The sequence below is a fragment of the Periplaneta americana genome, chromosome 3 (assembly GCF_040183065.1).
Source record: "Periplaneta americana isolate PAMFEO1 chromosome 3, P.americana_PAMFEO1_priV1, whole genome shotgun sequence".
Taxonomy (NCBI): Eukaryota; Metazoa; Arthropoda; class Insecta; order Blattodea; family Blattidae; genus Periplaneta; species Periplaneta americana.
In genome coordinates this window covers 35,211,422-35,238,228 of record NC_091119.1, presented here as the reverse complement: position 1 = coordinate 35,238,228, position 26,807 = coordinate 35,211,422, and the positions used below count along the sequence as shown (strand labels likewise).

Here is a 26,807-nt window from a genome sequence, read left to right as displayed (position 1 = left end):
CATTAAATCCAGACGTTTGAGATGGGCAGGGCATGTAGCACGTATGGGCGAATCCAGAAATGCATATAGAGTGTTAGTTGGGAGACCAGAGGGAAAAAGACCTTTGGGGAGGCCCAGACGTAGATGGGAGGATACTATTAAAATGGATTTGAGGGAGGTGGGATATGATGGTAGGGACTGGTTTAATCTTGCTCAGGACAGAAACCGATGACGGGCTTGTGTGAGGGCGGCAATGAACCTCCGGGTTCCTTAAAAGCCATTTGTAAGTAAGTAAGATAATATAGAGAAAGTGTTGTAAGCTGCAAAAAGTTCAAAATTTGACCTGAATTCGCCAGTGTCAAGTCCCAGTTGCTCGAAGAATTTGTCCAGCTGGGCTCCGGTCCTGGGCTGCGGAGGAGGAAGAGGTCTGGGCGCTGCTGAGTAGCGATGGCTGATGTCCGACTTGGACCTCAAGATCGGGCGGCGTCGCTCTGCTCTCTGACTTGCATCGCATATGGTTCCCCTGGTGTTCAGAGACAGAAACAATCATTATCAATGTCAAGTAAAAGCAATAAGTCCAGCATGTTCACCTTCAGTTCTGCCATCATATTGACTACTTTACATGCACACTCCCATATCCCCAGCACGCAAAAAAACCCCATGCACTCCCATGCGTGTCAAGTATTCTTTTCACGCACGTACAAGTAGTTGATAAGTTTCCTTATATCCCTGCCAGCGCAATGCACATTCCTAAAATATAATCAGTGCACACACTCTTCCATAATTATGTCACACAATCAGTGGCGATTCCTCGGGAGAGGGAAGGGAGGAACATCCTCCTCACATTTTTCTTCTTCTGAAAGTAAATACCAAATAAAATATGTGCCTTAAAATTCGAGGAAGATTCGATAATTTTTAAGTTCACAGCTATAAGTAAACCTTGGTTGATCGAGTTTTAAACGATGCGCGCTCATGTGCTGTAGGAAACTATGAGAAGGATGCGAGATTGTCTGTGTAGAGGAAAGGCACTCCATTCCTCCTCTACTGCAGTTAACACATATAGACAACAGCGCACTAGCGGCCAGAGAAAGAAGCAGAGTTTTAAAGCACGTAAATGAACGGAGAGGGAGGAGATCCTCCTCTGAATCAGCGCATGGGTGGGAAATAGAAACCGACTGGTCGTGCAGCAAGCTCGCTACCGCTGCCATCTAACAATGTTGCATTCAGCCAGACTAACATATCTTGGAGGAGGCACAATAAAAACAGAGTTATAAGACACCATATAAACTTTTTTGAAAATTATAAATGAAAATAATATATTCTATGTTGAATCTTTCGTACACTACTTTTAAAACTTGAATATAAATGATTGATTAAATGGCGATCTTACTCGTGTTAATTATGTAAGCATGTGCGACTTACAGCTGTTTCGGTGCTACTTGACACCATCCTCAGACCCTTCTGTGTCACGGCGTCATCTCAACTTCGCTGATTCTCAACCGAAAATATATTATTCATTGCACTTTATATGTATAGAGTACTATTCATGATTTGAAACTTTCGAGGATATTTGAAAGTTAAAGTCGGGTTTGTATAAAACAAAGAGGAAGTAGTTCTACGTTAGTATCGTAGATCATTTTGGACATTGAAATTCACTTCCATTCATTGTCTACTAGACAGAACAACATCCAAGTTGTGAATTTTGTACAAATATATTTGAAATTGAAAGTACTCCAAACTACATCATTTTTAACATAAAAAATTAATCGGCCGAGGGGCAGCTTTGAAAAATAATGTAGTATGACTTTACAAGAACTGACATTCTTCAAAAGCATGTGGTACTGAACTTGTCAAATATACATGTGGCAACACAGACCACGTGGGTGGGTGCAGTGTTCTCGCTTTCCTTACAGATTATTTCCCATTCCCACTTCCGTAAAACGTTTCTGGTTACGTATTAGTAGCTGGTTTCTTCCAACACGTGTGATGCTGTAGTGTACGCGAAAATGCTGCGAGGTTGTGAATTTCCTTGTAACGGTTAATTTGTGCAATTATTCAACAATGTATGGAAGTGAAAACATATATTTTGGACAATTATTTAGGAAACTCAGTTTACAAGAACAGATTATTGCTATACAAAAGGGAAGCCAACCCAAACACTATCTGGTCTTACATGTATGCATGTAGGCTAATTTGTAGCATGATTCATCCAAGAAGGTGCCATTTTGTGCAGTTAACTTCGTTCCTCCTCTTAAGAAATGTGCGGGAGCCGCCAATGCACACAATGCACATTCGCCTACCCTCGCGCATTCAACCCACTTCCTCCATACCCGCGCCAGCGCAAGACATTCCACTCATACCCTGCATTGTACAATAATGAAAATTGGTATCTGTAAAACATTGTCATTCTGCTATATGAAAAAAAATATTTTTAAGATTTAAAAAAAATTTTATATATATATATATTTTTTTTTCAAAATTCAAAATGTGCAGTTCACTGTGCAGTGATGAAGCATTTCCCTCATAACTCATAATTGTTAATTTTTCATGTTCTCTCTCTATTTTATTGCTGAAACTCATGTTTAAAATATCATGCTCTTTCAACTACATTCCTTAATAAATAATTTTTTTTTATTATTTTGTGTTAGAAGAAAATACTTATATTTGACAATTTTGTAAAATGAATTTACTTTTTATCAGACAATCTATCAAAGATAGAGAAGTGATCTTGCATCATATGATAGATATGACATGCATTAATACACACAAGAAATTTCATCACAGAATGTTGGATAGTTTTTTAGTTGTGGGGAAAAGCTTCATCACTGCACAGTGAACTGAATTTTGAAAAGAAAAAATTTAAATATTTTTTTAAATCGTAAAAATATTTTTTTCATATAGCAGAAGGACAGTGTTTTACACTTACCAATTTTCATTATTGTACAAGATACAATAATGGAGGAAAAAAATGTTGCATATTTCCACAATTTTACTGCTGTAAGCTGTACCTAACCCCTTAAATTAAAAAGCATAGTTCTGCTTACTGACATACTTTTCGGTAAAAAGCCGAAGAATATGAACAGAAGGGAGAAGAAAAGGCCGAAGAAGAGCAGGAGGAAGATAAAGGAGAACAGGATGAAAAGCAAGACAATAAAAGAGAAGTCGAAGGAGGAGTAAGACAAGAAAAAAAGGAGCAGGCAGAAGAGGAGTACGAGAAGAAAGAGGAAGCAGAGAAAAAGAGGAAGAACAGAAGTAAGAGCAGAAGAAGGAAAGTAGCAGGGGAAGGAAAAGTAAAAGTAGGAGGATAAAGAGAAATATAATCGAAAGAAAGGTAAGAGCTAAAGGAGGAAAAGCAAGAGAAAGAAGAAAGAGAGACAAGGTAGAAGAAAAAGGAAGAATATGGAGAAGAAAGACAAATTATGTGAACTCAAGAACTAGAAGGAGCAGCCGAAGAATGAAAAAAGGGAGAGAAAAAAGAGCAGGGAAAGAAGGAAGAAGTTGGAGAGGAGAAGTAAAAGATGGGCAGTGAAAAGAAACAAGTAGAGAGAGAATTAATAGAGGGAAGAGTATAATCATAAGACGTACAGAGAACAGGGGAAAAAGGAGCAGGTATACAAAGAGCAGAAGACAGAGAAGTACGAAGTGCGTTTGAAAAGTTCAAGTCCTGACACATAGATGGAATTGGAAACGTATCAACAATGCCGTCATTGTTAGCGTCCATTTTACATTAGTTCAAGCACGAGAAATTATAATTTTTCTCTTGATTGCATTTTGTGTAGTTTAATTTTGAAGTCAGTGCGCCGAACAGATTGGCAAAAATAGAAAATATCGAGCTTCGTGCTGTCATTAAATATTTCGTAAAAAAGAGAAAGAATTCAACATAAATTAAAGAAAACGCTGGGGGGAATCTGCTCCAGCGTTTTTGAACGATATGAAGGAGAACATCACACGCGAAATCAACGATATTGACAATGCAATGCTCCAGCGAATGGCTAGAAACATGGAACGACGTGTTCATCTGTGCCTTGAGGCAGACGGAGGGAATTTTTACCATTTAATGTAAAGATAAAGTAATCTCCCAGAGATTCTGTACATTTAAGATACAATACAACGTTACTAGCAACCTTCTTGTTAAAATAAACATACGAGGCGTGTTCTTAAAGTAAGTTCCAAAAGGGTGTAGTAAGTAAACGGGAAGATATTTACAAACCATTTTTGTTGCATTGTATTCCTCACACTTCAATTACTTCTCAACATAATCTTCACCATTACTGAGGCATTTATCAAGTCGTGGCACAAGTCTTTCTATCCCCTCATTGTAGAATTCGCCCATCTGCGATGCGAACCACTCCCGCACTGGTGTTTTCACTTCATCGTCGCCATTAAAAACCACCGAGGACAGTGGCGGCTCGTGGTTATTGAATTAAAGGGGGCTGCATACAAAAATAAACCAAGCAACTTACTTTATTTAAAGATTAGTTCCATGCGCCTTATCTTGTAAGTTGTGTTTAAATGAGACAGGCTCATGTCAGTAGATTTACTGGCATTTAAAAGAATCCTGCGGACAAAATTCCTGCACACCGGCGACGCTGATATAACCCCTGCAGTTGCGAGTGTCGTTAAATAAACCATAATTTAATTTTTTATATGCAGATTTGAACCTTAGAAATATCTAACTGGCGATGTTGTAGTTGGTTGTATAATATATATACATGATACATCAATAAATGAAAAAAATAACTGAGCTAGAAATTGAATTCAGGATATTCAAGAGTACGGACCAGGGCACTTGCCTAATTTATTGTGATGTTAGATGTTTCAGATTCCATTATGGTTTGAAAACATTCTAGCAATGGCTCCTTCTTCTCATGAACAACATTTACTGTTCTTATTTTAAATCCATCTTGTTGCCCCAGCTGATGGAATTGTTTTTGAAACACATTAATCTAATACAGACTGTGTGGAGATCGAGAGAAGAAAGCAGGGATACTGGATAAATTATCAAAAAATATGCGAGCCTTTGTATTTTGTTTAGCGGCTCTTTCCATTATGAGATTCAACTGATGGGCACTTAATTTCACATTTCTTCTGAATTGTTAAGGTACTGAACTGAATAGACTGCAAATATTGTACAGAATTAAACACTGTTGCACTTGTTATACTCACAACATTAAAGAAAACGTATTTAAAACTGCGCGCTACTGACAAACTGCTGCAAATTTTGCAGCGCCTGGAAACTCTGGATTCACGGCCAGGGGCAACAGGGAGGAGGGGTAAAACTAACGCGCAAAGCATCCGAGACGAGTCTGGCAGCTCCAGGGGAGGAAGTGGCTTCATCTTATAGTCCTTGCCTCTGGTTTCGCTCTGGCAGCACCAGGGGAGGAAGTGACTTCACTAACGATTACGTGCATGTCATTAAGAGCGAAATTTTTTTAAAAATTCGAGCCGCTAAATAGAGACTGTGTAATAAATGTATTTCACAACATAAAACGAGACAAGAGTCACAAATGTCTGGGGGTGCTGCAGCTCTGCAGCCCCTCTTCGAAAGCCGCCCCTGACCGAGGAACTTCTTGAGGTGCAGGAAAAGATGAAAGTCACTCGGAGCCAAATCCGGGCTGTATGGGGGATGGTCAATTTCTTCCCAGCCAAATTTCAAGATGAGATTTTGGGTGTCACGAGCTGTGTGTGGCCGAGCGTTGTCATGAAGCAACACAGCTCCGTCGGTCAGCATCCCACGTCTCTTGTCCTGAATTGTACGACGCATCTTCTTCAAAGTCTGACAATAGGTTTCTCTATTAATGGTTTCACCCCGAGGCAAGAATTCGATGAGTAGGACTCCTTTTCTGTCCCAAAAAAATAATGCACATGATCTTGCGTGTTGACATGGTTTGTTTGAATTTCTTTTTCCTTGGGGATGCAATGTGCCTCCATTCCATGGACTGCTGCTTCGATTCAGGTGTCATGTGAGACACCCAAGTCTCGTCACCTGTCACAATATGGTCAAGAAACTCATCGCCTTGTTCACTGTAACGTGTGAGAAAGCTCAATGCACTGGAAGCTCGTTTGGTTTTGTGTTCCTCGGTGAGCATCTTGGGTACCCATCGTGAGCACAATTTTCGATATTGTAATCGATCTGTCACAATTTTGTAGAGAACACTCCGCGACATTTGTGGAAAATTCAAGGAAAGCGAAGAAATTGTGAACCTCCTGTTCTCATGAATTTTTTCATCGACAGCACGCACCAAATCATCATTGATCAAAGATGGCCGACCGGTATGCTGCTTGTCATGCACAGAGACGTGGCCCTTGTTGAACTTCCTAATCCATCTCCTGACCATTCCATCACTAATGGCATCATCACCATACACCTCACAAAGTTGACGAATGTCAGCTGGTTTGATGTTTCTCGCATTCAAGAAACGGATAACAGACCGCATCTCACAGTCGGTGGGGTGCTCGATCACTTTAAACATTTCAACTGATCACAACTAACCACACACACGAACTGAAGGCACTGAAGCTCTGAAACTGCATGCACAGCTTGCCTGAGGACTGAAGAAGAAAACACGCATGCGCAAAATAACTATTGCAGCGATGCGACGGCTATAATTAAAACGGAACTTACTTTAAGAACACGCCTCGTATAATTAAAACCATGAATTTTATGTGAATCACTCTGTAGAAGGCCTACCTATAGAGAGGGGAGCCAGCCGGCTCTTCTGCCCCGCTGTCGCTGTAGCTGCTGGTGCTGTTGTGCTGGATGGCGGAGCAGTCGTCCGTGCCCGCATCTAGTCCCGTGTCGGGGCTCCTGTCTGTGTCCGGGCTCACCCCTCCACTGCCTCCTGATGGTAACCTCGTGAAACTGTGCGGAGTTGCTGCAAATCGAAATAGATTTTAGACTTGTTCTGAGGGAAGTGATATCAAATTCTTGTAAGTCTAAGAGAAATGTATCATATGCAATGTCAATGTTGGCAGGGGTGTCCTGGAGAGGGCTCGCAAGGGCTCGTGGGAGCTCTTACAAGCAAACATTCTTATGGGGACAGATAAAAAAAGTTAAATTTTTTCTTCCACCATGTTAATAATGTTAAAACAAGCGATTATACAAATTTTGGTCACTCGACCGCAATTACGAGGCCGTCCAGAAAGTGACTTTTCCTGAGACAGTTGGTAGAAAGAAAGCACAATTTCGTGGAATTATTTAGTGAAATAGATACAGCAATTGTTGCGCTGTATTCAACATATTCTTCACTAGAAATGAGGAATTTGTTGTATCATGGGATCAAATTTTTGTATCCCTGTGTCATAGAAGTCTGCCGCCTGGGATCGGAACAAGTGTGCGACAGCCATCTGCACCTCTCTGTATATCCCATGGTATGATAAATATTTTAATTCCGGTGGAGAATGTGTTGGAAAATAGCGAAAAAATTACTGTATCTGTTCCAATAAATCTTTCCGTGAAATTGTGTTTTCTTTCTGTAAAAGACCCCAGGGAAAGTCACTTTCTGGACGGCCTCGTAATTGTGGTCGAGTGGCCAAAATTTGTGTAAGCACTTGTTTTGACATTATTAACATGGTGGAAGAACAATTTTAACTTTTTTATTTGCCCCCATGAGAATGTTTGCTTGTTAGTTAAATAGTTACATTTGTTCCGAGCCCTTTGTTTATTTTTTATTGGGTTATTTTACGACGCTGTATCAACATCTAGGTTATTTAGCGTCTGAATGATATGAAGGTGATAATGCCGGTGAAATGAGTCCAGGGTCCAGCACCGAAAGTTACCCAGCATTTGCTCGTATTGGGCTGAGGGAAAATCCCGGAAAAAACCTCAACCAGGTAAATTGTCCCGACCGGGATTCGAACCCAGGCCACCTGGTTTCGCAGCCAGACGCGCTGACCGTTACTCCACAGGTGTCCAAGCCCTTTGTTAAAATAGCTCGCGAGGAAGAATCAATCAAATAAATGCACTTCTATAACTTAACCATTTCCTGTTTTATATTCTGCTAATTCGATTGATTGAAAATATAGCAAGTTATCGGCTTCTGCACTGCTTGTAGGATATAATTGAAGCGTTGGGCCGAATAACTGTCTATGTTACGATCTGCTAACAGTGCAGGAGGAACAAAAATGTTACATCGTAATTCCGCTCATAAATTTACTATCGGAAGGGCAACATAGACCGTTACTCCATCAATATGTTTTGTACACTAAGCGAAGTATACGATTGTATGTTACACGTCATAGAAGTTTGTAACATTTTTAACTCTACAGAAATTCTACTGGAGAATGCAAAAAATAAACAGTTTTATACACTAAGAATATTATGAAATATACAAAATAAATAAAAAGGTTAAATTATGAACAAAATGATTATGACATTTATTTTTAAATTCTATATATTAATCTGAATTAATACCATGTAATTTATTAAAGTTGCACTCAATGTCATATTATGAATAAAAATATAATATTGATCAAATAGTCGGCCTCGGTAGCATAGTCCGTATAACGCTGGCCTTCTGTGCTCGAGGTTGCGGGTTCGATTCCGGCCCAGGTCGATGGCATTTAAGTGTGCTTAAATACGACAGGCTCATGTCAGTAGTTTTACTGGCATGTAAAAGAACTCCTGCGGGACAAAATTCCGGCACACCGACGATGCTGATATGACCTCGGCAGTTTTTTAGTTGGTTATTTAACGATGCTGTATCTACTAGGTTATTTGGCGTCGATGAGATTGGTGATAGCGAGATGGTATTTGGCGAGATGAGGCTGAGTATTCGCCATAGATTACCTGGCATTCACCTTACGGTTGGGGAAAACGTCGGAAAATATCCAACCAGGTAATCAGCCCAAGTGGGATCGAACCCGCGCCCGAGCGCAACTTGAGACCGGCAGGCAAGCACCTTAACTGACTGAGCCACGCCAGTGGCTCCTCGGCAGTTGCGAGCGTCGTTAAATAAACCATAATTAAAAACTGGTCAAATAATAACACTATTATGACAAAATAATTGCAGCATTGAGATATAGGGACACCATTAAATTAATGGAAGTTGTAACAATAACAAATTAATAAAGAAAATTAAATATTACAGTTGAGGAATTGTTAGGAGATGGAATTTGAACCTCTGTCCCGAATATTCAAGTATTCATACTAACAGATGGCTTATCTGATAAATTTTATTAAAATGAAGACAATAACAATCACAGTTTTTAAATGCCGATTGTTAAGAGAGTAATACATTTTAAACAGCTCCTTTCTGACATCAAGAGCAAGCTGTGAGCACAACTCCTTACAAGAATGTCCACAAATCTGTTCCTGAAACGAAATACCTTGATAAAATTCTAGGATAAACTATAGTGGCAAAACACAACATAGACCAACTAACACAAGGTAAAGTGTAAATTAAAATACTGTCAAAATAACAGACAGGAACTTACATTACTTGAGGGGGGTCAAATGACTTTATTGTCAAACGCCTGGCATTAGAAAACAACAACATTACTTGAGGGATCTTTCGCACTAACTTGCAACTTCGTCTTCCTTGTTGTATACTCAGACCACTATCTCTCAGCGATTTTCGTGACACATCTTTCCACTTATTAATATTAATTTGTCTGGATTTTTTTTTTTTTTTTTTTTTTTTTTTTTTTTTTTTTTTTTTTTTTTTTTTTAGCAGGTCAATATGTACCTTAGAAATCGTCAGTCTTGCAATCGTCCATTTTACGCACAGCTGAAACCTGATACACAGAGTTCAAGTACCCAGTATTCGTAAAGAGAACAAACTCTCGTGCAATAATTCCCGATACGATGTAAACAACTGGATACGCTAGAAGTGACTAGTGACATAGACCGTTGTTCCAGCCAAGAAATTCATGGTTGTAACTCGTGTAGAAGCGCCTCTGGTACAGATATTAAAAAAACAATTTTTGTGAATGCTATGTAAAATTATATAGAGCGTTATTCCATTAAAAACTAGATTTTGAAAAATTGTAACATAGACCGTTATTCGGCCCAACGCTTCAATTATAATTTCCGAGATTTCGTAGAGGATAACTTAATAGGAAACTTAATGGCCCTTTCCATTAACTAAAGCCAAAGCATTATTAATGCGAAAAGTGAAAGAGGCTTTAGTGCAATAAATCACATTGCCACTTTGGAAAGAAGTAAGCTTACAATCTCCCACTTATCCAGTTTAGTGACTATTGAAATTATCGGCAAAACTATGAAAGAATGGAACGTGGTCCTGGTTATGCTATCCTGGTTGAGAAATTAATCATCCTGTAGAATTTCTGCATATGTACTTCGGTTCATCATAATAATATTTATTTTATTTTATTGGGTTATTTTACGATGCTGTATCAACATCTAGATTATTTAGCGTCTGAATAAAATGAAGGTGATAATGCCGGTGAAGTGAGTCCGGGGTCCAGCACCGAAAGTTACCTAGTATTTGCTCGTATTGGGTTGAGGGAAAACCCCGGAAAAAACCTCAAACAGGTAACTTGTCCTGACCGGGATTCGAACCCAGGCCACCTGGTTTCGCGGCCAGACGTGCTGACCATTACTCCACAGGTGTGGACCATAATAATATAAAATGGGTAAGTAATCACTTTGTGATTCAAGACGGCGCTCATCTCATCGGATCTCGGTCACTTAGTCACTCGTAATGAGTGTACCTCTGTACATAGTGCGTTGGAAATTGTGCCACTGTCACATATTCTGTGACACAGTACATGAGGGTAGGCCACCAAAGGGAAAACTGAGAGGTAGAACTTAAACTGAGGGGATTCGATCCGAGATCGGAACTGGAATCTGGTGTGGCTTAGTGGATAAAGCGTCAACACGTAGAACTGAAAACCCGAGTTCGAATCCCGGTGCCGGAGAGAATTTTTCTCTGTTCTATCCATCCTTCATCATATGGTAACGCAGAATTCCTGCACGGAAATATCATATGTACAAAGGTTGGATAAAAAGTAATGACAACAGTTCGATATTTCTGACATGGCTTTATTCACAGGGATACAACATTTACGTACCTTCTATATAGTCTCCCCCCTTATTTATTACCTTTTGCCAAATGTTTGGAAGGCGTCGTACACCATCAGCGCGTCCATCTTTGTTGATGTTCCGTATTGACCGCCCTATAGCCCAGATAAGTTCATCTCTGGTATTGTACCGGGTCCCTCGCAGTGGTTCTTTCACTTTAGTGAAGAGATCGTAATCGCATGGACTCATATCAGGTGAGTATGGTGGATGTTCCAGAATCTCCCATTGCCAGCGGCGCAAGAGGTCCTTGACAGCAGCAGTGGTGTGACTCCTTGCATTGTCATGAAGAATGATGGGGTTCTGTACCACCAAGTGTCTTCGTTTTCTCCTGAGGGCTGGACGAAGGTGGTGCTCCAGGAACCTGCAGTAGTAGTCCGCGTTTACCGTCTCCCTTGGAGGTAAAACGTGGTGCAGTATTACCCCATCAATGTCATACGCCACAATGAACAACTCCTTCACAGCACTTTGTGTAGGGCGCACTTTCTTTGGACGAGGAGAACCTGGATGCTTCCATTCATTTGATTAGCGTTTCAAGTTTGGTTCGTACGAGCAAGTCCAGGTTTCGTCCATAGCGACGATTCGTCCAAGAAAGTCGTCACCTTCCCTTTGGTACCGGTCCAACAAGGCCTGTGCGACTGCATAGCGGTGCCATTGTTGCACCTCGGAAATTTCATGGGGTATCCAATGCGCTGCAACTTTGCGGTAACCCAGAATGTCGTGCAGAATGTGGAGCACAGTTTTGTGACATATTCCGACTTCCACTGCTAACTTACGCGCAGTCCATCGGCGATCAGCATCCAACAGGTAAGCAAGGAGTTGAACTGTGTTGTCCTCCATGTGGGGTCGTCCTGTATGGAGGTTGTCCTGAACGGCATTCCTGCCTTCCCGGAATGCTTTAACCCATCGTGCCACTGTGCAATATGGCAATGCTGCATCGGCACATGCTTCACGCAGTCCCTGAAAACATTCTTGTGCACTACGACCTCGTGCCACTTCAATTTTGATCCAGGAACGTTGCTCTAGTTTTGTTGTTGTTTTCTAATGCCAGGCGTTTGACAATAAAGTCATTTGACCTCTTGCACTCCAATATTTTTCGAAGATATTATCATGACCAGCCACTGAAGCACAGATTTTGAGGTGTTCCGAATCCATGCTCTAGTTTTGTAAACATGGTCTTAGGACGCTTGCACTATCCCTATTCCAACGTTCTACACACTGCAGTAGATGGACAGAGTACTGTCGCCGCTGGCTGCACTAACTCATCTAACAGACCTTGTTCATATCCACACAGCTGGCAGCTCTCGAACGCACCATCGTCACGTGACAGCAGTGTTGCCATAACTTTTTATCCAGCCCTTGTACTTCGGTACATCATAATAATTTTTACCAGGGGCGATTTCTCCAGGCATGCTATGCTTGCTGCGCAGCCCAATATTTTCGTAGAATGTGTATTTCTCAAAATGGGATTACGTACATTAAAATTTCTTTTGATTTTTGTAATAATGTCTAGGCATAATACCATCCGCAGGTTGCGCACCGCAAGATCGCAACGCTTGCTCGTTTCTCGGAGCTACAGGAAAGACGTAGAAACAGCCAGAATATGATGCGCGCGCAAGTGCCTTCCTCCTAATCCGTCCCAGTCGCACATGCTTCTGTTATATGCTGTATGAAGCTTTGGTCCGAGAGCTACACCAGAGACTATATTTAACGTTACACAGATAGCAGCAGTGTTGCCGCCAATTCAGCAGTTTTCCCACTAGATCTAGCGTTTTTCGGCGTTAGTTTAGCGGGTAAAATTTATGAAACTTGTATTGCTGATCTAGGGATTTAGCGGGTATTTTTAGCACTCACAGCGGCAAAATAATATAATTTTACATTGACAATATAGCAATTTAGCGGTTTCTGCAAGGCTTCACAGCGGATGTTTAAGAATCGAGTTGGCAACTCAGATTGGCAGCAGTTTTTACCAGTGAATGTGCTGTGATTTGCGAGTGTAATGTAATTTTATGAGCGGAATGCATATGTTAGCTGCTGCATGTATTATTAGTTCTTAAACGTTAATTTGAAGTGTTGCAATGAGTTCGGAAATGTGTGTTATTGAAACTTTATTATCAAATCCATTTTCCCGGAGGACTATTCAAGAGAAGACCGACATTATAAAGAACGGCAGACCATGTCCAGGGCTCCCAGATTTAAAAAGACAGCATAAGGAGAAAAATAGAGAATATGTGCGCTCGTTCAGTACATCTCAATACAACAATACGCATTGGTTGGCAGGGTCGAAAAAACTGAATAAACTGTTTTGTTGGCCGTGTTTGTTATTTTCTACAGATAACGGTGTATGGTGTAAAAGTGGCTTTAACAGTTTAAATACTTTAACATTGTCTATTACAAGACACGAAAAGTCTGCAAGCCAGATGAATTATATCCTCCCATCTTCCCCCATCAATAAAAGAGCAAGCCTAACTTTCGTGATCAGCATTCGCCCCTGATTTTTACATAACTTACTGGTAAATTATTTGCGAATTTCAAACACGGGATTCATTTATTTCTCAACACAACCAAACAAACCGCACCAACTGAGCACTGCAACTGTTGGGTAGGGTTATGTCCTGGCTTTGGGCGCCGTGGAAAAATCCTGATAGACTACATTAAGTGTGCTGTGAACTGAAAAAGTTCGGGAGCCACTGACCTATGCCAATAGTTGGTACTCTTACCGAAAGGCGGTTGTTGAATGGAACACAAATTGGGTTGACTTCGCCGGGAAGTGGTGCTCATGGCGGCTCCTGGGGCCGACCCCACCGAGCGTCTGCCATGGTCGCTGGAACTACTGCTACTACTTGAGGTGCTGCTACTGCTGCTACTGCTGCAATGAATGATAACAAACCATTTTGGAAAAACTTGCAACAATGATACGCTATCAGGGTCAGAAAACTTTGCAACAACAATAACAGTAGTCTAACAATAGTAGTACTGATAATAACAATAATAACAAATGTCAACTCAGTGATAAATTAATATTAAAATGCAAATACACTAGACTATCGCTAATTCGGCACCCATCTATGCAAGGCAGTGGCGGCTCGTGAACTCGTGGATTGGGAGAGCTGCAGTAGATTTCGGTACACATAAATTTCATTTCTTGATACCATTACTAATAAGTATAGGACAAAAATAAATGCACTACATATCAAAAAACCAAATCTTCCTGACTTAGTTGGGAGATGTCTGTGGGACCATTTGCTAATCCCTAAGAAAAAGTAATAACATCGATTTCAGTCTGAATTTCAGATCGGCAGACACTCAACTTACAATCTACCAGTTCATTCTAAATTGTCTTAGAATAACCTTAAACAGTGGCATGTTCCAAATGATTTTTGAGACGCCCGTTTAGATTACTCACGAACTGTAGCAACCACGAAATACACCAGGGTTCTTCGAATCGTTTTTTCATCATGTCCCCTAAGGGGAAGTTCATACTGGCCACAAAATTTGATACAATCAATATATTTTTTTTTAAATAATTTCACGATCTTTTTCTCACTTCTTGATTATGTTTGAGAATGTTTGTTTTGTTCGTTTCACTTAATTGCACAGTAATATTAGTTTTGCTTAACATAGCCAATGAAATAACATTTTTCAGGTGAGACTGCGAAGATTCGTGCATTTTGCTTTTTAGGGGCAAATGTCCTAAATGTGTCACACCACTCCTAGTCCATGCAGCATCACCACCGAAGAGGAGGCAAGGAAAACAAAATACAGATTTTTTTTATTCACATCCACGTAACCATAAATGCTTAGCGTAAATTTCATTGTTATACTTCCTTGCATATATGCACCATTTCGGCTGGATGAAGCTTAAGTAAGATTTAAGTCGGGTAACGGACGACCCTTTAATTTCACTTCATTACATCAATATTCTCCGCAAGGGAAAGTTGAGAAAAATAAAATTAATATTCTGTGATTCACACACACTCATGATTGCAAATTTACACTGGTTAAGTCACGGTATTAAGACGTCACACCAAAGCAACACTCAGATATACTGATGGTCAACAATTTTCTGAAACAGGAAAAGAAGTCTCTTTCGTATTTTACGTGCTATATCAAAAGGATTCTACTCGTGCAATCACTTGAGTTAAGGAAAATATTAGGTTCTGCTGGAGGCTGGATATATACGTAATAATAAGGCAAAAGAGAATATTAATTTCGTTATATTAACTCGATAAGATTCTACAACAATAAGTATGTGAAAAGAAAATAAAAATTTTGTCATTAAGTTTCAAGGGAATAGAGAATCCATTTGACGCAGCATTACAAGAGCGGTGTGGGAGGAGAGGAAAGATCCCTTTTGGCCTGGCTCTGCAAGCCACTGCAGCGAGATATGGGTTTTAAACAGCGGCAGTTTCCCTCTGCTTCCCTTCACCTCTCTACCCCCTGACCATGCAAGACACATTCTCTATGAGCTGACCACCCTGCAGATCCCAGGACGACTTTGAATGCAGTGCCAATTCCAATACAGTCGACGCGCAAAAAGATTATGCATAAGATAATAGTACATTATTCCCGGCCAGATGAAATATAAAGCAATTTACCAATAAAAGCTGTAACAATTCTTCTAAAAATTAAAATAAATATTATTTTTATTTTCCTGTCAAAGCAGGGAGTGCTGCAGCTCCGCAGCTCTTATGGACGAGTCGCCCCTGATGCAAGGAATAGTCAGATTAGCGACAGCCCACTGTATAAATCTCCAATCAAAGTATCAGAAAAATAAAATAAGCAATTTAAGATCCGCTGGAAGAAGATAGTTCTGAGATAAAATATTTTTAGTCAACAAACTTGATAGAATAGTGATGGATAAAATAAAGTCAATCTGTGGCGTTAAGATGACACATTGAATTCAAGTTCGGGAGAGGGCACGACGATCCAGCACTACTGGAACGTATGAAGTGGGCAGACAGAATAAGAAATGAAGCTGTGTTGGAAAGAGTGGATGAAGAAAGAATGATGCTGAAACTCATCAGGAAGAGAAAAAGGAACTGATTGGGTCACTGGTTGAGAAGAAACTGTCTACTGAGGGATACTCTGGAAGGAATGGTGAACGGGAAAAGATATCAGATGATAGACAACATCAATATAATGGTTTGTATGCGGTGACTAACAAGGGAAGGGTTTCGGTTCGAACAGGAATCCAAAATTTGTATACAGGCCCATCTTTTCATCTCTGTAAAGCTCCCAGAAGCATTCGTTTGTGTAATGTGTGGTTTGTCTGTTAGAGCACTGTACAAGTTGAGGGGTGGGGAGAGCACTGCACAAGTTAAGGGGATGGGACACCTTACCCGTAAGCCTAGCCTAGCCTAGCCTAGAAGTTAGTGCGAGTGGTAAAATGTCTAAAGCCCATTTAAGAACATTTTTCTCCAACGTTCTGTCTGAAAATATTGCAGCTAATCAAAAATGTAGACTGTTGCGTTAGTCATTGAATACGCACAAGGACACAGCCTTAATAAATGAATCATTCCAAGCCTAGGACATGGAATGTATGATCATTCCACCTAAAAAAAACTAAATATATCCAGCCTCTGGATATCTATTACCTTAGACAATACAAAATATATACATCTTGATTGTCTCACTTCGGAATATGTATGATAAGAACTTTCTTCTGCTAAATTTTAACGTACCTCGTTAACATGTTTCGACCTATTTTCGGTCATCTTCGCGACTGGTCGTTGTTGGTCTTGGATCCTCTTGTTTCCTGTGTGGGTGTGTTCGTAATGTAGAGTCAAAGAGTGTATGCGTTCTCAACGATATTCTCAACACACAACTCAATTTCAAAACACATACACTCTTTGACTCTACACTACGAACGCACCCACACAGGAAACAAGAGGCGCCAAGACCAACAACGACCAGTTCCGAAGATGACCGAAAATAGGTCGAAATATGTTAACAAGGTACGTTAAAATTTAACACAAGAAAGTTCTTATCATAAATATTCCGAAACAAAATATATGCTCGGAGGATAACAGATTGCTTAAGGACTCTTGCTGAGAATCCAGAACTTAACTTGGGAAATCGAGTGTTTATAATGAAAATGCACTCTGTTATGCATAACCAGCTGTCTGCTCCAGTGTACCGCCCTATGCTTCAGTATTCCTGGCAGTCAGCTGGTTACGTGAATCGTGAACAAGTCTCGGACTTCAAAAATGTAATTCAGGTAGCATTTGATTTTTGAGCACTGGAGTGTGGTTCAGAAGATTGTTCAGGTGTTGCTTCTGCGTGTTGTGCTTATTGATCTGCTCCATGCTGTTTCATGCATTTTATAGAGAATCCTCATGTACATTTTTAAAGAAATGTATTGACCAATACCAACCAAACGGAGAGTTACACAAATGATTGCTTTTAGGGCCTTCATCACCATTGTGAGGTAAGTCTCTGTACAAATTTTCAACCAAAAATTCCTGTTCGAGCCGAAACCCTTCCCTTGTAAGAAGAAGGCAGAAAATAGGACATATTTAAAAATGCTGGATTTGCAGTGAAAGACCTGCCCTTGGGCAGAAAACTATGACTGAATGAATAGGCCTATAACCTAACCAAGTAGTACTTAATGATACCTGGAGTCACTGGTAGCGGACGACGTGCCGTTGGTTCTGGTAGGGCTGGTGTTGTGCAGGTCCGGCAGGGACTTGTGGTGTACTTTGCAGGTGTTGCTTGGGCTCGCAACAGGAACTGTAGTCTGCACCTGTGAGATGCTGCGTCCATAGGGCCTCGGCCCTGTAAACGGCCGCTCATCTCCTGCCACCTGTTAACATGCATTTACGTAAGGGCTATTCCATATGAAATCGATCAGTAAAAAACCTCGCATTTTTTTATACTCTAATTTTTCCCTTATTTATACAAGGTGCTGAGGAGAGTGCATTTGCAAAAATATACAGGGACATCATTTTATTTTTACTTGCATTTTTATTGTACCTGCATTTCTGAATGTACTTCACTCTCACCCCTTCACTAATGTCCTTGCTCCCGTCAGACACACAAACTTACGGCCGCTGTTGCATTCGAAGTCTTCAAGCAGTGAAGTAAACACTGCAGTGTATAGTGTGTTTCATAAATATGGTTGCGTTTTGTATAGAAGAAAGAACCTATATTAATAATATCGTACTAAAAATTATATTCAAGAAACGATAAATTCAATTTCAGAGAATATGCTTCAAAATGTTTTAATAATATGCGTAAAGAATTGAAGCCTGCATTGTAATGAACGGCAATCATTTTCAGCAAATTGTTTAAAAATTCAGATTAGCTTATTTTGAATTGAGGTGGCTAGAAGCAAAGGAATGCTAGTGACATTTGTAATAACATGAGTTAAGTGCATCCAGTGTAAGCAAAAGTATCTAAAATTTTTGTGGCAAAGGGATATTTTAATCGCATCACACATTAAAATTTAAATAAAAATTTCACCGATTTTACGAAAGCTTAAATATTTAAACCCCATTTTCTCAAAAGTAACTTCAGTGCACTTACAGGCCTTTACTTATGACCCCCTCAATTTAAATGCACTCTCTATATTGTATGTTAACACCAATAATTAATATGCTAAATAAAGTGGACATTACATAACGAACATAGCCGCCTGAAAAGTTGAGTTTTTGAAAAAAAAAAAAAAATGTTACTACTCTACCGTATTTTGATAAATTCCGTAAAAGTGATGATCAAACTGAAAATCGTAATATCGTATTTCCCTACAACATAAATGGATACACTACTTTTTTCTCCTCCTATACCTAGTAAAATTATTTGTCTACGTATTGCACTAGCAACACCAAACTCCTGTAATGGAAGTGGGCAACAGTGTTTCCGAGTATAGCCAGGTGAATGTTAAAAATGTTGGTAAAAATAAAGTGATGTCCCTATACTATCGAAAGTCAAAAGGTTTTCGTATTGTTGAGCGACAAATTTAGCGTATTTTAGAAAAACAAGCCCCTTTCACTGCTCAGAACACTGGAACCATTCTGCAGAACATTGAACGAGAGCTCATTTTGAAGCTGACATTTGGTAGGTTATGTTAAGAAGTAATCCTTATTTTTATTGTATACAGAGAGACGGATAATCTGATTTTACTTACTTTTAGGCTTTTTGCCCATTTGTAAAAATGTAAAAAAAATATTGATAAAAAACCTTGCATTATTAAGAGGGATTCGACTATTGTTTGCTTAGTGGCACGGCAATAAGTTTCGAGGGTATTAAATAGATTATTTTCATACGCCTGGTCTTGAACGGTGCAGTACCGCACTCACTGGCCGAGAGCTGAAGATAAGCGAGCGTTGGGCTTCATTTTACTCCTGTGTTTATGAAAACCTTTGATAAAGCTAGCCCAGCTATGCGCTACTAGACACGTCATGTGTTTATGTCTCCTGGCCTTGCTTTCCTCGGCTAGCTCCCGCCTCACAGTTAGCTGGTTAGTTTACGTGCGTACTATTCATTTTCTTTATTTGATTTTTCAATACTTTCTTATAAATGTCGCACCAGTAAAAAATATGTGTTTATTTGTACTTTCAATGCGGAATCTAACCATATATTTTAAAAATATTTTTTCGTGGGCAAAGGCGTCTTAATTCAGAAAAATCTAAATTTCTCCATTTCCATAAAAAGTAAGAAAAACTGTTTACATGCCAATATAAACGTTAACTTTTCGGCATCAAAATAAATCATGATTTTGATCATTGGGTGAAAGGGTTTCGGAGCAACAACAGTTTAAAGTTGCTAATTTTATGAACATACGATACATTTAAATATTTTTAATTTAAACACTATGAAGTTCTGATGCCTCAAACTTTGCACAAAGCATTGCATCACAGTTGTCTACGGACAGAAAAAGTTTAATTGTATTTAAAAATTGCAAGGTCAATTTTCTGTATATTTCGGTCGATTTGAGATGGAATAGCCCGTAAGTGTGTAGTGATGCATATTTTAGAGTGTTACCTTTCATTTATCAAGGGTGTAAATACAGAGGAATTTAACAAAACTGTTAAATACTGTACACTGCATACTTTACCTGAGAGCAGCGTGATCAATTCTCCTCTGTTTGTCGGGAACTCCCATATTTAACCTATTTGTTTATCTTCCCGGCTCCCGTACTGAAATTCTAATCCTCCCGCATTTTTCTTCATCAATCTTGATTGCTATTTTTTTAAGGTAACCCATTGGTTCCCAACCCTTTTTTACTGACGACACACTTTACTGAACGCCCACGATATCGCGACACACTGTAATAATAATAATAATAATAATAATAATAATAATAATAATAATAATAATAACCAGTGTTTTTCTTCTGAATAAAAAGATGGTGAAACTCTCTGTAGAATATTTTATAGCGGACAAGGAGATGATCACTGTTTACAGTACGGAAATTTGGTCGTTTTTAACCTCCTTTTCGTCAAACTAAAACTTTCAAGGTCTAATCGAACTTCAATGAAAAATTTTATTAAAAACATAGTTCCAGCGCGTTCCGCCAGAAAGAAAAGCACTGATAACAAGTTCTACATAATGTCGGACATTCAGTGTTATAGATAGGTCGATATTAACACGCAATCTAAAAAAAAAAATGTGAAGTCTGCGCTTTGTGGGTTGCACAGAGTTTCTATATACATGGCCTCGTTGACAGGTCAATACAACAGTATTTTTATGGTAGAAAATGCTGATTCACACAAGTATAACGTTGAAAACGGCAGTTCTAAATGTATTTTTAGTTTATTCGGGACTATCGACTGATTTGACAAAACATTTCCGCATATAAGTCACGCGGGATTTTGTTTATATTCATCTCCACGCCACGTAAAACAATACTGCAAATATTCATAACTATATTTACGAAACGCTGTGCGTTTTTGTGAACCCTACAGGGAATTTTCGCTCACATTACACTGCTGTCGCCTATACCCAGAACTTGATTCAGATTGTCTTTTTCGAATTAAAAATTTGTCCATGATAAAATATAAATATAAATAAAACACTTTTAAAAAAATAGTCGCACTATCACCTGCTCGCACGTATTTACTGAAACTGACCAATAATGTTCTGACAATTCTAAACTCTGTTTATTACTAAGTGGGAAGAGTAAACGAATTACTAAGCATTGTCACAGGTTTTCACTTTCATTCGAATTATCGCCAGGCAGAAAAATTGAACTAAACATTATTATGTGTTCACGCTTCATTGATAAAGTCTGTCTCAAAATAAAATGTAGCATATCAAAGACTTCGTTGTAAATAAAAACTGCGTTGTAAAGAGACTTTCTGGATGGTGCAAAATTTATTTTTCAATCCAAAATTTCGCGACACACTCCATGGGGCTGCGCGACACACCGATTGGGAACCCCTGAGGTATAATAATAATAATAATAATAATAATAATAATAATAATAATAATAATAATAATAATAATAATGTGCCGTTTATATTTCGGCACGTCTTCCTTTTCCTTTCCATTTCTTTCCTGTTCTTCTATCCTTATGCTTTTCTCTGTTTGTTTTGATTATTCTAACTCTTCACAGATGGCTTGTAGTTTTTTCCTTTCTGATCTAGTTCTTCTTACTTTTCATAGATGGCTTACTTCCTCTCACTTTTTACGTTTTTCCGTATTCTCTGATTTTGTGCTTTAATCTGTGATGAGTTGAAACCGGGGGCCCAGTTAACATCTGGCTGGGGAGCAGTTAGTATTTTACGCTGATTGGTTGAGACCGGGGGCCCAGTTAATACCTGGCTGGGGAGCAGTTAGTATATCATTCTGATTGGTTAAGATAGAGACGCCGAGTTTTTCTTTCGATTGTAGCGTCAGTCTGATGGATGGACTCTTTCAGGTCGGATGTGTGCCGGCAGTTATGAATTTTTCCAAGGGGACGGGCTCGAGTGTAGACCGGGGATCGAACGGGGTTCGATAGTTCTACTAGCAGCACCGTAGCCGAACGAGTTGTGGGAACCTGCGATTGGATCGCGGAAGAAACACGTGTGGCAAGTGAACCTTAGAAAACTATGGATATCGAACTGGGTTTGAGTATCTTTTCTGAGAAGAATGAAGCCAACACGGTTATTATTTTGGTTGTAGCGTCGGTCTGCGATACGGACTCATTGAGGTCGGGTGTGTGTCGGCAGGCTCAGTAAGGTGAACATTGTTGGGGCGTCAGTGGGCGTCGGACCTTCCTTGAGGGAAGTTGTGTAGTAGCGGGTTTGATTATGTGGAAGTTAAGTTAAATCTGCCGGGGAGAGATTCGTTGAGGAAATACGTATAGTGCAGTCAGCTCTACCATAAATACCGGTCGGTATTTTATTTGATGTTATTGTATCTCAAGCTGTGATGTAACTAATAGTCAACCACGGACTACAAGAAATTTAGTTACTTAGTTTTGGTTTACGTTTTACTTAGTCATTACAGCAGAACGCATTTGATGAGTATGGAATTCAAAATGGAGACATCCATTGTTGTGTGACGTTTGAGGGGTGACCATTTGGAGAGTAACGGTTATGTGTGTGTTGAGTATTGGTTATGAGTGAGATGAGTCGACAAGACGGATGTCAGCAAGGCGGAGTAACTATCTATGTAAGGTAACTAGTTGGGTTTGATTAACATTACTCTGTGACGAAGATATATTCAGTGTGACGCAGTTATTTTGCTGTCTATTCTAAATAAATGTTTGTCTTTAACATAGGAAATGTGTGTTGTTACTCAATTACCTCGGTGAGCAGATTACCATTCTGATCATAACGTTTCAGGGCTGGGTTATTTGGTATAATTCAGATATTTATCATTTATTTCAGCAATCAAAAGTCCTACCAGACCCAGCGACGGTCCAATAATAATCGATATATATATATATATATATATATATATATATATATATTTAGATATAAACTGATATTAATATCAATAGTTTAGTAAGTACCAATAAATATAGCAATTCTGTTCCGGCGATTTATTTATTGTATTTTAAGATATGAACATAACAGATCAACCAATTACTATGAATGAATGAATGCATATAATCTAACCAATTATACTGGTTTTGTGCACAAATGTGGTTTGTACAAACATACAGTGCTTACATAAAATACATTTCCTCACAATTCAATGCACCGAATTACAGGGTACATTTGCAACGTATCAGAAGAAAACTATCTCTTACTTTTACTCAAAAAACTTTTTTCAAGAAACGCTAAAGGGATGTTGGCATGTAACAAAATTATACACAAATCTCGATTAAATTCTTTTATGCTCGACCATGCCGAAATGTAGTAATTATACACCTGGTAGTAGCCCATTAATGGACCTCATTAAAGTACACCTATTCATTATAGTTCAGTTGTTCAGCCAATGAGAAATCACCATTGTAGCATTATAAAACCGCAAGTATCGATTATTCTCGGATATGCAATCGAAAGACAACTAGCGAAACGTCACGGAGGCTGGAAATCCAATACTGTCGGAGAAGGTTATGTTCTGGTACTATAATAATTACCGTTAATTGTAAATAATATTAAAATAAATTCAATCTGTCATCTCGTTTTTCAATTCTAAATCAATTTCCAGGTTATATCAAGATTAATGTTCATGTTATTCTCTAGACAATGACATTCGTTCCTAGGAAAAAATCAATACTTCCGCGTCTGCGCACATCTCACAATTTAGAAGGTCAGTTCCGCTCTTCACTTAGATAACCATAACATGAATACTTACGAATAATTTCAAGTTAGAAATATGGTCGAGCATAAAAAGTCGTATGAAACTTGCCTATAATGGTACTTAAGACTCTCGTATGAAAATTATGAAACTCGCTTGCGCTCGTTTCATAAACAAACATACTCGCGTCTTAATTACTACCATTATAGGCTCGTTGCATAATGTACTATTTCATGATTTTTTATGTTGGAACCCAATTTTGATTGTATAATTAAATATTCTCCATGTACTTTTGATATTACACTACTTTTGAAAGAATCGAGTTCTATCTATCGTGACCTCTGTAACTTACCTAGTGTTGGACATTGTCCCACTGTCACATATTCTGTGACGCAGTACATGAGGTTAGGCCACCAAAGGGGGAACAGAGAGGTAGAACTTAAATTGAGTAGGATTCAATCCAGCATCGGAACTAGAATCCGGTGTGGCTTAGTGGCTAAAGCGTCAGCACGTAGAGCTGAAAACCGGGTTCGAATCCCGATGCTGGAGAGAATTTTTTTCTGTTCTAACCATTCTTCACCATAAAGCATATAAAGCTGAAAGGTACCTACCAGAGGTCTGCATCGGACGTTTTCGCTCGAGCGCCAAATAGTTCATAGCATAATCCGATAGGTAGCGCACATGCATGATGGGTAAAATTGTCGCGAGCGATAAATCCTCGAACGGTATAAGCCGAGCGTTAGATATTCGTTCTTGTTACAGTGATTAACTGTGTAGTAACATCATAGATGTTTATCATTTCAAAACTTTGCAGTGTTTAACTAACCTCTCCATAGTACAACTACAAAACTTTCTTTAAAATGTAATATCAATATTGTAGGTAAATGTCCCCCATAACCCAACACAGGAGTGATTTTGTTTTTGCCAAATCTGATATATGTAATTGGATGTAAATGCAATTATTAGAAACTGAGAACACAATCACGATAATGCAAGAAATGTATCAAGTTTTCTAGTAATAATAATAATAATAATAATAATAATAATAATAATAATAATAATAATAATAATAATCTCTAATAATTAGTGTATCAATCTTTGCGTCTGTAACAGTTGTGCAGCATGATTATTCGTTTTATTATATTTTCTGTTACGTTATCTCTGTGCTAATATTGTTATTAATTTACTGCTATATAATAATATTTTGTAAAACGTTTCTACATTGTCGCAGTATATAGGCGGAACACTATGTATGGACCTATCATATTATGTGGTAAATCAAATATTGAATAATTATTAATTAGGAATAATAACTGTATATCGAAGTTTTTCATACTATTTTATTTATAACTGCATATTCCTGTTTTGGTACGTTCCATTGACTGTTCCATTAGACGTTTTCGTAAACGCAGAAAATAAAGCCTTATTTTTACGGTGTGAGCAAAACATATGTGTATCTTATCTGTCGCCTTCAATACAAGATAAGACATGTCGGTGAGATGACCTTGTACTGTGCTTCTATTTATTACGAGCGTATCACGACCGATCTTATCTCACCCGAGCGTGCGACATTCGACCGAGTTCAAGCGAGCGATTTAACTCCAATACAGCACTCTGGTACCTACTGTTAGAGGTTGAATATTTGGAATTTAATTTGTTTTATTTTGTTTATGCCATAATAAATTGTTACACATATCCAAACTATGAAATTTCCCTGAATTTCAGGCATGCAAAATGTTAATCGATGTTGATCAAAGTTCATGAACCATACTCACAGTCTTGACATCCTGGTCATCATCCCACAGTCGCCTGTACAAGTTCTCTTTGGAGTCAGCATTGAGCAGACGGCGGAGTTTGGTCTGCAACTGGTCTCCACTTGGATTCGAACCAGATCGCCTTTGTGCAGCAGGCACGAGACGTGGTGACTTGGGTGGAAGAGGGGGTGGGGTTGGTTGCTGGGATGCAGGCTGTAAAGGGTTGGGGCGAGGTGGCAACGTCGGAGGAGGGCTCAGGAGCAGCACATGCTGATGCAAATCTGAAACAGAAATGTACAAGACATCAAATAATAAAGTAGATCATTGAGGTGATGGGCGCAAAACAACTATGCCACTCACTTTATATTTAACTGAACATAATGTTTATATGCGCTCTTTTATTATTTATCCATTATAAATCGCCTTAATGTTGAGATATTAGCAAATTTTTTGCATGTATCTAGTTTATGCATTTAAATGGTAAACACAAACTACTCTGACAATTATTGAACATCAATTTGTGATTACTAGTTTCGTATTTGTGTTTCCTGACAAAACAAATGCAATTTGTTGTTTATTTACTTGCTTACAAATCACTTTTATAAATACTGTTTTGACAGTTTGTAGTCTATATGAAAAAAAAATCCCAATAAGGTTACACGAGAACGTAAGGGAGGAGGGAGGAGTAACATTTTAAGTTGAAATTTTACATCAAAGATTGTTGCAATATAGGCTTAAAGATTTCATTAAAAGTAATGCCTGTGGAACAGTAACATTTTAAGTTGAAATTTTACATCAAAGATTGTTGCAATATAGGCTTAAAGATTTCATTAAGAGTAATGCCTGTGGAACAGTAACATTTTAAGTTGAAATTTTACATAAAATATTGTTGCAATATAGGCTTAAAGATTTCATTAAGAGTAATGTCTGTGAAACAGTAACATTTTAAGTTTAGTTAAAATTTTACATTAAAGATTGTTGTAATATAGGCCTAAAGATTTCATTGAGTAATGCCTGTGAAACAGTAACATTTTAAGCTAAATTTTACATCAAAGATTGTTGTAATATAGGCTTAAAGATTTCATTGAGTAATGTCTGTGAAACAGTAACATTTTAAGCTAAATTTTACATCAAAGATTGTTGTAATATAGGCCTAAAGATTTCATTGAGTAATACCTGTGAAACAGTAACATTTTAAGCTAAATTTTACATCAAAGATTGTTGTAATATAGGCTTAAAGATTTCATTGAGTAATGCCTGTGAAACAGTAACATTTTAAGCTAAAATTTTACATCAAAGATTGTTGTAATACAGGCTTAAAGATTTCATTGAGTAATGCCTGTGAAACAGTAACA

General features: G+C 38.6%; 1 protein-coding gene across 2 annotated transcripts in view; it reads right to left on the bottom strand.

Annotated features, from left to right (window-relative positions):
* Positions 1-26,807, bottom strand: part of LOC138695915 (protein FAM110B-like) — a 760,258-nt gene that overhangs the window by 12,279 nt on the left and 721,172 nt on the right. For both annotated transcript variants that reach the window (XM_069820275.1, XM_069820277.1), the window contains 5 exons: positions 25,474-25,733; positions 17,638-17,825; positions 13,741-13,889; positions 6,671-6,854; positions 323-502 (listed from right to left, as the gene is read on the bottom strand). In XM_069820275.1, coding sequence (XP_069676376.1) covers positions 323-502; positions 6,671-6,854; positions 13,741-13,889; positions 17,638-17,825; positions 25,474-25,733 — 961 coding nt within the window. The remainder of the gene's footprint in view (positions 1-322; positions 503-6,670; positions 6,855-13,740; positions 13,890-17,637; positions 17,826-25,473; positions 25,734-26,807) is intronic.